Genomic DNA, 15901 nt, shown 5'->3' with positions numbered 1-15901 from the left:
ATATTATAATAAATATTATATATATATATATATATATATATATATATATATATATATATATATATATATATATATATATATGTAATCAAAAATGTTTTACCTATGACAACGCAGATAGTGTCATAACCATGTTTATTTGGAGAAATGTATTAACTTGCAGTCTATACGCTGAGAATTAAAACACAAAGTTACACAAACAGAATTGCTCAAGAAAACATTCGCAATACTAAATTGCTGCAGTCGTGGGGTTTGTCTCTTTATGATAAATGTATCACAGATGATGCATCACAACTTATATACCGAAAGCACATAAATGTACAGCGGAAAAATTGAGTTTCATCTTCACTAGACAAAAGACTGTTACTCCTTGATGAATGTCTTTACATAATGACACGGACATAATAACATTGTCCATACAGAAAAATTAAGCGCTTAGTAATACAACTTATACTGAAAATTATGGCCTTTAACATAGAAAAGAAATTATTTTAGAGAGTCCCATTGGTACACAACGCAACACATTACAATATGGCAAGTATTTGTAAAACAAAACTAGACAAAAATACCTGACAGAGAAAATACTGTGCATGGCACGTCATGTAACATAGAAAGAAAACGGTTTATACAAAACTAGAAAAGGTTATCACTTTAAAATAAAATGTTAATAGAAAAGCTTAATATCATATAAGCAGCTATGCGTAAATATGAGGAAAATGCATTATACTGAAAAGTAATTGGCAACCACCAAAAAAAAAAAAAGAAAAAAGAAAGAAAGGTAAATCAATTGGTCCTCAAGTTAAACATTGTTTAGTGTTGGATTTTGCTGAGCGTTTAATAAAATCATTTTAAACAAAATCATTGAATCATCGTTATTACCAAGCACGCAGCATCTAAAACCTTAGATGTAATTCCATCAATTTTGTTAAAAAAAAAAAAAGGAAAGGAAAAAGCTCTGTAGCAGCAAGTAAAATACTGACAGTCTATAAAAGAGGAGATTCACAGTTCCATTGTAATGACACAGGTGCAAACAACCTTACAGCACAGCCAAGGTTGGAGGTTCAAGTTCCAACTGTTTAAAAGTCATTAAAATGCACAACACAGTTCCAGAACAGAAATCAGAATCACTGCATCACACCGTTAAACAACTCCATCGCCTTCTCCTCCATATAATGCACTGAAACACAAAGACCATTTGTGCAAGAACTCACTGAAACATCTATGGAATACATGATATCTCTCATTCACACAAAAACTACACACTCACACGGTGCTCTTGGCCTCTCAGGTGCCAAAAGCTTTAAACATCGCTACGGTTATTACAATACTAAAGCTGGACTCAATTTACTACAAAGCATCCTGGTATATTTCAGTTCTTGTAATATGTAATAATGCGTAAGAGGACAGAATGTCTCCACGTGGGAATCAGGAGAATTCCTAGTAAAAACAAACTCTTAATATGGAATGAAATAAGCATTTTAGACAGTGCATTATAACATTTAAGTTTTAGCATATAATGTGCAAAGCCACTAAAAATGTCTGGACCGGAAGATCTCACAAAATCTGTCAAGAACACGCCATTCAAACGTTTGAGGTCGGTAAGATTTTGTAATGTTTTTTGAGTCTCTTGTGCTCATCAGGGCTGTGTTTATTTGATTAAACAGTAATATTGTGAAATATTATTACAATCCTTCAGAAATCATTCTAATATGCTGATTTGAAGAAACATTTCTTATTATTATCAATGTTGAAAATAGTTGTGCTGCTTAACATTTTTGTGGAAACTGATACAAATTTTTCTTAAGTCTTTGATGAATACAAAAATTCAAAAGTGCATTTATTTGAAATAGAATTTTTTACCAATTTAATGCATCCTTGCTGAATAAAAGTATTAAAGGTGCATTGTGTAAATTTTAGCGACATCTAGAGTCGAGGTTGCGAACTGCAACTAACGGCGCACTCCCCTCCCTTTCAAGGAAGCTACGCTGGCCGACAGAACACAAAGATGTCGTCGATTGAGACAGCAGAATAGCCGTGTGAAGCAATGTTTCTTCTTACTTCTAACAAAGAACGGTCTCTGCTTCTAATAAACTAGTCGACTACTACTACTTCGTGCGAATTCAACGTAGTGACAATGCAAGCTGCCTCTAAAAACACGAACGATTTAAAAGCACAGCAACATAGTGACGAAAGCGCTCTGTAGAGTGTATGTCCATTAAAAGGATAGTTCACCCAAAATTTGATGTTTATCTGCTTACCCCCACACTCATTGAAGTATAAGCACGAGACATCACTGTTGTTGTCAGAGCGCGATCAGACCTCACTAAGCGAATGCTGAACGCAGATGGACATAGTGGTGTTTTAGAGGTAAAAAATAATATAAATACTGTTCGGTTTCTCGCACAAACCAATCGTTTCGTGTCTTAGGACATCAATGTGTCGTCACGAGCCGCAGGGTTTCATTTGAATTTGTCTATGCAAGGTTTTTCGACTCTTATTGATCCAAGTTCCCATTCACTCCCATTATTTGACTGACAGGCGGCAGTGGTTGGAGTTAAAAATCATCATTTATGTTCTACTGAAAAAACAAAGTCACCTGGGGGTAAGCAGATAAACATCAAATTTTCATTTTTGAGTGAACTATCCCTTCAAGGGCTACTGTAGAAACATGCCGGCGCATAATGCCAACTTGTCATGGAGGGGGACCCGTGATGTATGGAGATAGAAATGGCTCACTCTAAAAACATAACGGCTCATTATGTAAGGTCTTTATGAACCACATACATAAACATAGTTATGTATGTTATATTGCATTTCTGTCAATAGCTCCTCCCAAATTTTACACATTGCACCTTTTTTTTCTTTTTGAACAAATCTTACTGATCCCAAAATTTTGAACGGTTGTGTATTTCACTTCGAAATCTTAATCATAATTTTGCAAAGAAATTGTTTTGTGAACAATAACATTTTTACAGTGTGCTTAATTTCTATAAAAAATTATGCACATTTTCCCTACCTGCTCTAGTGACTGTAATGCAAAAATAAAAAAACATGTATATGTTATGGTAGAATACGTTATACTGTAAAGAAAAAAAGAAGAAATAAAAATATATATAACTGTGTCTGGACATGATTATTCCAATTAACTGTGTTGCGAATCTAATGAGAATTATTCTTAAAGTAATGAGAACAAATAAACATCCAGACCATTATACTGACATGATTTGAGTCATATTTTTAGGAGAAATATGCCCCAAACATGAGATTCCCCGGGGTGCTATGTAATGTATGTTGACAGGATGGAAATGGCAGAGGCACATTGGGTTTTTGCTGTGACTTATCAAAATGACATGGCCTTCATTGAGTATTAACAGCCAGACTTCCATCCGAGCAGTAAGGGTATTTTATATTCTCTGCGTAATAAATGAGGGTGTTTTACTTCACATCTTCCTGTCACAGATTATTGAAGGTAGCTGGCTGTCTGTTTGCATTGTTGACTTCTTCATTAAAAAAAGCATGCATAAGCAACCTCAAACGATCTCGCAAGCAATCAAGAAGTGCATTTTGTGCGAGTAATAAATGTGCATGTCAACACACCAGTTTTGCGGCAATGAGTCTTAAAGGAGCGGTTCACCCTAAAATGAAAATTCTCTCAGCATTTACTCACCCTCATTTCATTCCAAACCGTAAGCATCATATGGCTTCAGAGGACTTATAGAAATATAGCAGAAGACTTATAGAAGAAATATAGCGCACAAGTCATGTGGACTGCTTTGGTCACTGTATGCTTTCATTCAGGAAGGGAGCAGCGTGAGCATTCTTCAAAATATCTTCTTTTGTGTTCCACAGAAGAAAGGGAGTAATAAAGGTTTGGGATGACATGAGGGTGAATAAATGATGACAGAATGTTCATTTTTTAGATGAACTAGTCCTTCAAGTGGGTGAGATTAGGGCTGAAAACAAATCTCTAATATGACAAATACATTGGCTCTCAAGTCAGCAGGGAAATCCCAACTGTTGCATTGTATAGAAGTGTAGAAAATCTCATTGTCTGACCTACTAGCAAGCATTATTGTGTAACGAGGCCCTTTTATCTTGTCCAAAAGCATCTAGAAGCTTCAGACCCACCTCTTTAAAAGCAGCATCATCTTGTTATCATGTTTTTCCCGAATACAAGTTTTAAAATACCCAGGGATGTAAGAAGGGTAAAAGAAGTAGACGTCAACAACAGTGGCATAGTGGAACCACTGCAACTACGTAGTGGTCACCAACAATACAACCACTTTGTATGCAATCCATGTTGCGTCCTCCTCAGCCAGACATGGAGGCCAAGTCTACTTAGTTCATGCTGCAGCAACTCAAGTAATTGATGTTTTTCCCTTCTCCAGGCATGGGGGTGGAGTCGTTGTTGTCCAATGTGTTTTGCTTGGCCTCGCGGATCAGTTCGCAGGCCAGATCCAGAAAGAGCTTCTCCACGTTGTCCGATTCTTTGGCGGAGGTCTCCAGGTACAGCATGCTCTGTGCCTCCGCAAACTCCTCCGCTCGCTGCCGATGGACTTCTCGCTTATCGGCCAAGTCTATCTTGTTCCCTGTGAACAACAATAGCAGTGAATAGGGCTCAAATGCTCTGGTGACAAGGACATCCAACATACTGTATGTTGACAGCTAAAAGGTCTAATGTAAGCAAGTCAGTTTGCTCTGTGTTAACAAGCTGTTTGATTATTCAACAGCTCCAAAAATGTATTAATGTTGATAGACAATTTCCTACATCTGTATGAGAACCTTAAAGGAACACTCCACTTTTTTGAAAAATAAGCTCATTTTCCAACTCCCCTATAGTTAAACGGTTGAGTTTTACCGTTTTCGAATCCATTCAGCCTATCTCGGGGTCTGGCGGTACCACTTTTAGCACAGCTTAGCATAGTTCATTGAATCTGATTAGACCGTTAGTATCTCGCTCAAAAATGACCAAAGTATTTCAATATTTTTTCTATTTAAAACTTGACTTCTGTAGTTACATCATGTACCATGGGTGCAGCAGGCGCAATGAGATTATGCAGCGTCTCTCACAAATATCTCCATGGTTGCAAGGCATGCATCCCTGTGCAAACGGGGTCAAAGCCGCTTCGTAATATCATTGCACTGCTGCAGCCATGATACGGCAGCAAAGTTCCTTGATAATTACGCCGGAATGAGAGTATAGTTCCTAGCCATATCGGCCTAGAAAATCACAACTTTTCATTTTCCGTTGGTCTTAGTACACAATGTAACTACAGAAGAGTCAAGTTTTAAATAGGAGAAATATTGAAACTTATTTGGTCATTTTTGAGCAGGATGCTAGTGGTCTAATCAGATTCAATGAACTATGCTAAGCTATGCTAAAAATGGTACCGCCAGACCCGGAGATCGGCTAAATGGATTTGAAAACGTTAAAACTCAACTGTTTAACCGTAGGGGAGTTGGAAAATTAGCCTATTTTCAAAAAAAGTGGAGTGTTCCTTTAACCAGCAAGTATACAAAACTTTGCTGATAAACATTTTTGTAAATCACAGATGTTATGAAACTCTTGGCATTAAAATCAGGGTGAAACGGAAGTAGTGACGTAGAGAATTTTTTCTGTAATTATATATTGTTGGACGGATTTTGAGTTGTGGAGAAATGGAGGTAAATGAGCGTGAGTTCATGACAAAACAAATAAATGCAGTGGTTAAATAATTTTTTTTCTTTTTTTTTTTTTATTCATTTGCGATGCCTGGCAAAAGTATTTTTGTTAAAATTAAGAAAATTTAATTAATGAATCAATACATCTTCAGTCCTACCAAAAAATGTTTTTGTCCCACCCCTGATTCACTAAGGTAAGCCTATATTATAAGTTTTTACATTTTAAACATAGTGGGACAGTTTTCATGGGCAATTGTGTACATACTTCACTCGCCTGTGCGTGTCTCGTCATATCTGTAAATAGAGAAAAGTTGCCCCGGCTACTTTGATGTGTGTATGGTGTGGACGTGGCATAGGTTAGTTGTCACAACGAACGAGGAAGGTTGACATGGAGCAGCTAAATCTCCAACCTCCAGGGAATCACCCATTTTAAACAAACACCGAACAGAGGAGAGTCTTCTGGCTAAAAGAGAACACGTAATAAAACAAGAATCAACATTGGTTTGGCTTTTCAGAGATGGCAAGAACTGAGGGATTTGAAATGTAAAAGTGACGCAGAGATACGTTTTTATTACTCAATAGGTACTTTTTTTTTAAACGAACAGATAAATTGCCATATGTAGCTCGCAAACAAAGTTCATTGTAAAGCATCATCTATTATGAATCATCATATACATCCACAGTCACACAGTGGGCCCTATCATACACCCGGCGCAATGCAACACCAGTCGCAACGCAAGTGTTTTTGGCTAGTTTCAGCCAGACGCTGATGTTTAAATAGCAAATGCATTCGCACCCATTTGTTCGCCCATGGTGGTGCTGGTCTGAAAGCGAGGTGTGTTCAGATGCATTGTTGGCGTGTTGCTATTTTGAGGCGACTGAAATAGACTGCGCCATTGACCAACAAAACCTGGTCTAAAGTCAATGTCACAATATTTTTTTTGTTATTTAAAGGCCGCATTAGTAATATGCACCTATACGTGGGTGCACAATGCGCGTACACCCTGCTTGTTACAGACAAAAGGACGTGCAGCAGAACACAAACATGCCAAATATTAAAAATAAAAGGATTACAATGTAAAAGATTATTGTGTGCATAAAGATAAAAAAAATGTCTACATGTCATTATGGATAGTCGTTGCATATGTCAGAATTACCTATTTGCAGTAATGACGAATTAAATTGGCTAATTATTTGACCAATCATGGCAATACACACACATATTTAAACTGACTCGTCAGGTTGAGGGTGTCTGTATTCCGCCATGTAAATTGAAATCCGCTATGGTGCAAGCGCACCTGGCTTTTAAAGGGAATGGGAGATGAGACTCTGTTTGGTTTATTGTATATTATGCCCAAAACACACCCACGAGTTTGTTTTACCTTATTTATTGACATATGTACAGCACTTTGGTCAATCTTGGGTTGTTTTTAAATGTTTTATAAATAAACAATAAATAAATAAATGAGTTTGCAGGGGTGGGGTTGAAGTGGATTAAATGATTGGAGAAGTCCTGTATATATCACCAGAGAGAAGTATGGAAGATTGAGTTAGGACATTTTGATTAAATATTAGGAGATTTTATATATATATATATATATATATATATTATATATATAATTCAAGGGTTCACCAAAACATGAAAATTCTGTCATTGATTACTCATCCTCGTGTCGTTCATCTTCGAAACACAACGCAAATGCTTTTAATGAAATCGGAGATATTTCTGTCTCTTCATTGAAAGCCTATTTACTCAAAACTTTTGACGATTCAAAACATCCATAAATATTGTAAATTAAATCCATATGAATCGAGCGGTTTAATCCAAATCTTCTGAAAAGACGTGATCGATTTATATGATGAACAGATTTGATTTAGGCTTTTATTCACATATAAACACTGATATGCGAATGTACATTGAGCACTCAAATATGTTCAACAGAAGCTCAAACATTTTTGCTTGACACGCGAGAACCAACAGGGTTCATTCTCACATGTCAAGCAAGTACAGTTGAGCTTCCAATGTATGACCTCTCAGATTTAATTTAAAATGTCTTCATCTGCGTTTGTAAGATGAACAAAAGTATTACGGGTTTGGAACGACATGAGAGTGAGTAACCGATGACAGAATTTTTTTTATTTTAACACTAGAAGTCCCAGAGATTTGTAACCCTCCTTTAGCCAAGTGGATGCTAACTGGCTAGTCTTTTGGCTATCATTAGCATCAATTCATGTGTAAATATGGTCATTACCTGAGCAATCTGCAGGGGGGTTGGGGGTGTGTGTGTGAATGGTTGCTGGTGGCTTGTTTGTATGTGTGGGGGAGGGAGGGCTGCTAAAAGCAGAGAACTTGATTGACCATGGGCCGGTTTCAGAAAGGAGGTTAAGTGAAAACTCTGAGTATGTTAACCCTGAAATGAGGGAGTGCAAGTGATGTTTAAAAAGTTAACTCACTCATTCACACTGCAAAAATGCTTTTCATACTAAGTATTTTTTTATCCTATTTCAAGTAAATTTAAAAAAAAATCTTAAATCAAGATGGATTTTCTATATGAGAAAATTATATATGATATTTAGTCTTGTTTCCTGGGGGGATCTAAATTAAGTGCATTTTACTTAAGTAAAATGATCAATATCTGCCAGTGTGGTAATAAAAATAATCTTAATGCAAACGGAAAGTGTTGGAGTGTCTACCCAGGTGAAAAAAGTGCAGTAAAATACACTTTATTTTAGTACACTTTTACACTTCCATAATGTACAGTGCTCTATTTCCGTGCACTTATTTTGTACTTAATATACTAAAAGCTCTTCTTTAGTACTTCTTAAGATAATCTTAAGAACATCTAAGTGTACTCAACTGTGCTATTTTGAGACACCATGAATTTGAACTAAAATGTGCTTTTAACATACTATCTCTGTATAGAAAAATGTATTTAGTTACCACTTGTAGTACACTTGAACCCATCTTTCAAACACTTTTAAAAATGGACTTATGATGTATTTCAAATATAAGATTAATATATAATGAATATATACAAAATGTATTTATAATATATTACCAGGCAGTGCCAGGATTGTGAGTGATTGCTGGAATGTACTCACTCACTTTTTAATATTATTTGTAAATATGTGTACAAATGGTTGGTTTCTTTATTTTATTTTGTACTATTTTTATCAATAGATCTCAGCAACAAAGGAAAAAAAAAACATGGGTGTTGATTTCTCCCTAAGATGGCAAAGTGAAACACAAGTTTCCTTGAAGTGGCTCAGCATGGCCCCACATTGTTTACATAACAAAAGCAACTGTTCACAGCTGATTAAGGATATTAGCCTAAAGACTTCCAGCCCATCGGCTGTCCTGCGGGTTTTATAGGTAGAAAATCCAAATGGCTGCTCTCTGGGACTTCTAGTGTTAAACAGATGCACAGATTAATTATTCAAAGTAAGTTCAATATCAATAACATGCATTTAGAAAATAGATAAGGTGAATTTTCATTTCATGTTTGAAGGTTTATTAAGTTGTTTGTCAATTCACCAGTGAACAATAAGCTTACTGTACTTGTGTGCTCCTCAACTGAACAACTGTTTCTAAAATTAGCCTGTGGTCTATTGTGTAGGACAGTTAATCTGATAATCCTAAAGAAATATGATCTTTGTTGTTAGAGGACCGTGTGTTAGACATGACATTGATTTTAAAATGTGCATCATCATTCTATGTACTGTAGCTGAGAAAGAACGGCTAAAAGCCAAATACATTTTTTTAAATTAGAAAAATTATTTTTTGAAGCTCGAATACTCACCTACTAAGATTGTCACCACTTGGTTGTTGGCATACTGCTCGATCTCCCTCAGCCACTCAGGAAGGCACCGGAAGGAATCTTCACAGGTGATGTCGTAGGTGAGAATGAGGGCGTTGGCACTGCGGTAGTAACTCTGGGTAATTGAGCGGAACCTCTCCTGCCCGGCCGTGTCCCAGATCTGGAGCTGTGGGGATGAGCGGATCAAATAATCAGTGAAGTCACTTAGAACCCAACACAAACTGGAGCTTTCAGTCCATTTCATTAGCAGGAAGTGGAATGAAACGTATAATAATGCTCAGTGGTGCCTATAGATGCAAAAACACATGCTAAATCAGTCACAGTGTTCCAGTGGACTAAACTGATGCTTTCTATAATTCAACTCCATGTTTGGTCATATATAACCCATATTTTTTTTTTTATATATATAAGTCACGTTTTCTTATAAATGTGTTTAATGCAACTGACATCAAGCATGCAAAACATGCGCAAAGAGAGAAAAAAGAGGAGCGTGAGCCCAGGTTTATTTGTATAGGGCATTTCTCACACGCTATGTTCAGTTTAACTTTAAATTCATTTAGACTTGGTATTATATAAGTTGTTTATTATGAATGCCACTATAATTTATGTTTGTTTTATACTCATGTTTTTGTATTCCTGTTCTGTAAATTAAATTGAATTAAGAAAAAAGGGACTTGTAATGGAGTAAGCGGAACTAAAAAAGCATGTTTAGTGTTTAGAAAGTTTGTAAATGTTTTGTTTTATTTATTATGTATTTTGACATTATTTGTGAATTTAATATTAAAATGTGACTTGTACACTGATGCAAACTTGTCTTTTTGTGTGTGTGTGTGTGTGCGTTTTGTTTTTTTTGGCCCGGTGTGACTTGTATAGTATATATATTTGTAAAGCAAATTCCTACAGTCCTTTTCTTTAACATTGATTTTCCTAATATTTAATATCGGGCTTTATTTGTCCATGTTAAAAATCCTTCTTATGAAGGGCCCTATGAAAGCAGTTTTATTTTTTTCCCAAATTCCATTTAATTTTTTTCTGGACTCCATTTTTCACCCCATTTTTATTGTTTTGGACTCCATTTTAATGGTTATATTACATTTTTGTAATCAGAAACCATATCCAATTAAGTGAAATAATGAAACATACAATTTAACAACAGTTTATTAAATGTAAATTAAAACATGGAAGACAATTTGTGATTATTCAAAGTTTTATAATAATTTATTATTATTTTATTATTATTATTATTATTATTATTATTATGTGTTAGTATTATTATTAAACTGAGACGTAGCTAAATTATACAGTACAAAAGTAATATATTTCTGTCACAATTTATTTAAGTTAAACCGAACTTTTATTTTGACAGGTTGCCATGAAAACCTTTGAGTTTCTGTGCGTTTATGATATGACAATAGTTTTTCTCAAATGAAATGGCAAAATGTTCATGAAGTGACTTTCAGAGCAGTTCTGGAGATGGTTCATGCATTCATGTCCTTGTATAGTGAGGAGGCAGAGGCTGAAATCACTGCTAGCATCATGCGTGCCTCAGTGTGTGTGTGTGTGTGTGTGTGTGGGAAATGAAACCGCGCATCTGTGCCATTCATTAACACAGAACATGCAGGATTCATATTTATATAGTCTTTTATTGTTTAACACTCTGAGGTCTGACGGTATCGCCGGCGATACCACCGTGGTTTTTTTCTTATCAGTGTGAAAGAGACTCAAAATACTCCGTCAATGTTGCACATACAATTAAGAGTTATACACCATTTTAATCTGTGGAATATCTTCTTTCATTTGTGTACACTCAGAGTAAAAACAGAATTTTGTGCTTTTTGTAAAATAAAGAAAACTAACATGATGCGTGATTTCTCCTCTCCCTCTGAACGAACTCCAATCTGATAGTTCTCAGAAAATGAACTGTAACTTAGTGAATACTAATGACAAAAAAATTACACTTATGTCTAAAAAAACGTTAAGATGTCAGGTTTTAAATCATGTAAGTCAAATCGAAAACAAACCTTCTGTGTTTATGTAATCTGTATGAAAAGAGAGCCATGTCAGAAATCCGTGATTCAGCTCATTATCTGCTAATGCGGCCACGCCCACGGAGCCAGCGCTATTCAGACGCTAATTCAGTCAATACATGCATTTATTATCTCAATCGTGTATTTATTGTCTTGAAAAGTGTTTATCTGGATGTAAAAGTCATGGTTAGCGATCTCTAGAAGACATGCAGTTACTTCCTGTTTACTTGTCTTCTACAGATGAAGTTTAGATGAGTTTTTGTTTCTTTAGCGCCCTCCTGCTGCTGTATGTATTGGAAACTCCATTCATGGAATAGCCTCTTCTTCTTTTAGATGAATTTGTGGACTAAAATGCACAGAGCGCCCTCCGACTTCAAGGATGAATTGAAAACACCAGCGCTCATAGTAATGACAGTGAATATTAAATAAAAATAACTCCTCTGTATAGAAAATTGACATAAGCATATGAGAATCCAATATTTCTCCAAATGTGCATGCTTTTAAACTAAAAGCCTATATTCAGACTCTTTGCATCACAGAAATACATTATATTTTAAAGTATAATATAAAACCATTACTTTATATTGTAATAATATTTTTCTGTATGTTTCATATATCATAATGAGCTTGAGACATCACAGAAGGTTTTTTTTCACAGCCTACCTGACTGAAATGCCTCATTAATATGCAAGTCATTTCAGCTCATTACTATCCAATTCTTTTGTCTTCTCAGGTGAGAATGGCCCATTTTCAGTGGTGATTCACGCCTCCTTGCATACTGTGTTTCTTGGCAAAAGTGTCTTACAAAAACTAAATCAATATATTGTTAAATATGAAGGAGTAGGCAGCATAATTTTTACATAATTTTGAAGCAAAAACTCTAGTCTACAACCTCCAATACCCTAAAGTCTTATGAACACAGATTTATTATACTTTTTTTGGCCTTATTTCAGTGACTTAAGTTTTTTGTTTTTTCAACAACCACGCATAAATGTTATTCCTTCAAAAACACAAACATGTACATACATGTTCCTCACATATTATTGTAGCCTAGTTTGTGCTGAATACAGTGTAATGACACTTTTTCCATTAATATGTTTATGAACAACTGAAAAAAGCACAAATGTCAGGGCATGTCAAAAGTTCTCCAGGCCCCAAATCAGCCTCAGACTCCAGAGGGTTAATATTCACAGAAACTAGTCTATATTGTGATTTGATTTTAAGTGTACTGATCTAATTTTTATATATTCATAAAAAAAAATTGACAAATTCCGTGAAATTCCGCATTATACAGTAAATTCCGTTTTAAAATCCGACTGGATTCTGCCCACGTTTTCTGCATCGCAGAAATCATAGGGCCCTAGTTATGTCACTCCCAAAATCTACCAACTGACTTGTCAATCGATAGTAATTAAAAAACAAGTTATTTATTATTAATTGTATTATTATTGTTGTGAATATGTGAATAAAAGCCTAAATTCCATCTGTTTATCAAATAAAGCAATTGAGTCTCTTCAGAAAATACTAAATAAAGACTGAAAACTAAACTATATATATATCACTTTTCACATTTCTTTATGAATAAGCAATAAAAACTTTATTTCAAATAAATTCCCACAGTTGCCTCAAAATGAGTCACACCCACCTTCACCTTCACCCCTTTTATTTCCACAGTCTTGATCATAAAATCGACTCCAATTGTGGCGCCTTGTCCAGGAGGGAACAACCCCTAGATAATGAAAGATATAGAAGTTTAAATGCAATGATTATTATGAAATTATAATTATCAAGGACTGTCAATTCTGTAGATACACTGCAAACCTCTAATGCTGCTGTGTTACAGGAAATTTTTCCACACACCTGAGTGAAGCGTCGGACGAGGCAGGTTTTGCCCACTCCTGCATTTCCTATCAGCACAATTTTGAATAAGTAGTCATAATCCTCCATACTCATGCTCAGCTGAGGGAACGTGAATTAAGACAGAGAGAGAGAGAGACAGATAATATGTGGGTGTTAAAAACTGCGATGCAAAATACACACGGCTGAGCAACATCCTTCTGATAAAACCCTGTTTGAAGTAACAGAGCCCCAGCAGCCCTTACAGAACAAACATTTCAATGACACCAGTGATGCATTACTGAGAACAAACGAGGGAATAAACTACGCCTGATGTCTCTAGGGACCATTTTTTTTGCTTTCCATTCTTTAATTTATTAGATCAACAGTGCCTCTGTATTTCAGCACACACATTAGCTGTGTTTGTTTCTGAAGTGTTGCTATAGGAGAAGCTGCTATGCATGTGCTCAAGCGCTGCTGTTGCCAAGGCCTATGGCAGGATGCTGAGAGGAGCGCAATAAAGACACAAGGAATAAAGAGCAACTCCCAGAGGCCTGTCAACTCACATGCATGCAGGCGAACACTCATTCAACAGCTGATTCAGAATGACGCTGGACATAAGCATATGCAACTTAAAAGAAATGCAATTGAAAATGTGCATAAACTCCCCTTAATTCCACTGTAAACAAACTTCATCTCACATTTATTTTGAATGTAATTAATATATATAAAATGAACAATTGAGTTGAGTTTGTGATCAGAGTCTTAATGCACATATATGCAATTTATGGCATATACATATTTTTGTTGTTTTATAGCCATTGATTTGCATTGAAAATGTTGTTTATCCCACATAATGCAACAGCATGAGCACAACTTTTTACTCTCATATCATAGAATGAATAACAAAAATATATTTCATTTTGATCCAGAAATAAATGTTGAAAATTGATAAAATATAACTTTACTATTCCTTTACATGACATATTAAACATTATGGCATTAATTATGTAGGGGGAAACCTATGCAAAAATAAAAGATATTAAAATCACAGAACAGAAACGAAATTATTTATTGATCCCCACTCGGAAAAAGATCTGCAATATCTCCAAGCAGAAAACTGAAATCTGATATGCAATATATCCCTGGGCAGAGGAGAAGGAGAAAAGACACAGACGTGGCCTAAATCATGTTTTTTTTCCTATTAAGAGCCTTTATAAATAGTGAAAACTACGCATTTTATTTTATGATGAAATAAAAGCAGCAGACAATGTTCTCCATTAGCTATAGCAGGATGCTCTGCACATTAAAGGTCACATTAAATCATATTTACACTCACCAAAAACAGGGGATTCACCCCAATGCTTCTATTATTCCGAATGCATTCAGTCTTTTCTTCAGGCTCTTAATCTAAACGATAATAGCAATCGTGCACCGCCAACAGCAACCTCGGCAGATTTTCGGCTCCAGTGTTGCACAATGATCGCAGAGTTTCCTCGGTTTTTTGATAATGACGTCATGTTGCTTCCCCAGTGGAAGCCCGAGTCCGGAACAAACCGCCGCTGCATTCTGGGATTTGGAGTTCTGCTTCTCCACGCAGACACTTTACTGCGAAAATGGCAAAACAGAATTGCAGAAAAGCTAATAAGTCGATTTTTATATCTAAGGAAACTTTCCAAGGTTTCCGCCAAGGGGAATTTTTTTTTTAAAGTTGGCCTACTGAAACTCTTATCTCACAATTCTGACTTCTCGCTTTTGCGAGCTTACATCTCACATTAAGGTATAAACTCATAATTGCAGGTCTACATCTCACAACCAGCTGACTTTTTCCCTGAGATTTCTGTGTTTACATCCCACAATTTTGACTTTTTTATCTGGATTTTCAGTTTACTTCTCGCAATTGCTTTTTTCCCGCCACAAAATAATAAAATAAAAAAGGTAATTGCTACTTCTCACTATTCTGACTTTTTCTCACGATTGTGAGATCATGTAGTTCAGATTTTTTTCTCCTCAGAATTGTGAGGAAAAAAGTCAAAATTGAGATAAAAAATTTCCAATTACCATTTTATTATTATACTCAGTGGTGGAAACAGGCAGGGTTGCCAGATTTTCACACCAAAACCCGGTCAGTTGCTCCTCAAAACTAGCCCAAAACTAGCCCAATCACATTTCAAGAGGGGTCCCATGGTAAAAATTGCGTTCTGGGGGTAAAATCTGCGTTTTTGGTACAATTCGCACTACAGGGGCTAAATATCACATTATTTGGGGTCGATTTAACCTGCGGACATGAAAAACAACCCGCGGCAACAGTGTAAAAGTAGCCCAATTCCGCGGGAAAACCGCAGACTTGGCAAAACTGTCCATTGGATTCATCCAAAATGACATACTCTCTTGAGTGGGTAATTATTTTGAATAAATCACTTCACGGCCGTTAAAAAGTACATTTTAGAATGAACGTGTGTAGTATGAATTTAATCTGTACGTACTACATCCGGCATGTTGTCATTATCATGTGACCAATGTCAGTTGTGTCGCTTCACTGCTATTCACAAATCCTCTCCC

At 35.8% G+C, this 15901-nt stretch overlaps 1 protein-coding gene across 1 annotated transcript; it reads right to left on the bottom strand.

Annotated features, from left to right (window-relative positions):
• Positions 1-125: 125 nt before the first annotated feature.
• Positions 126-14815, bottom strand: rab30 (RAB30, member RAS oncogene family). The gene is made up of 5 exons (XM_067365452.1): positions 14679-14815; positions 13364-13462; positions 13149-13232; positions 9459-9642; positions 126-4586 (listed from the first exon to the last, which is right to left on the bottom strand). The coding sequence occupies exons 2-5, from the start codon at positions 13454-13456 to the stop codon at positions 4336-4338; spliced, it is 612 nt and encodes a 203-aa protein (XP_067221553.1). The 5' UTR covers positions 13457-13462; positions 14679-14815; the 3' UTR covers positions 126-4335.
• Positions 14816-15901: the final 1086 nt, after the last annotated feature.

The sequence above is a fragment of the Chanodichthys erythropterus genome, chromosome 17 (assembly GCF_024489055.1).
Source record: "Chanodichthys erythropterus isolate Z2021 chromosome 17, ASM2448905v1, whole genome shotgun sequence".
Taxonomy (NCBI): Eukaryota; Metazoa; Chordata; class Actinopteri; order Cypriniformes; family Xenocyprididae; genus Chanodichthys; species Chanodichthys erythropterus.
This window is presented reverse-complemented; position numbering and strand designations above follow the sequence as displayed.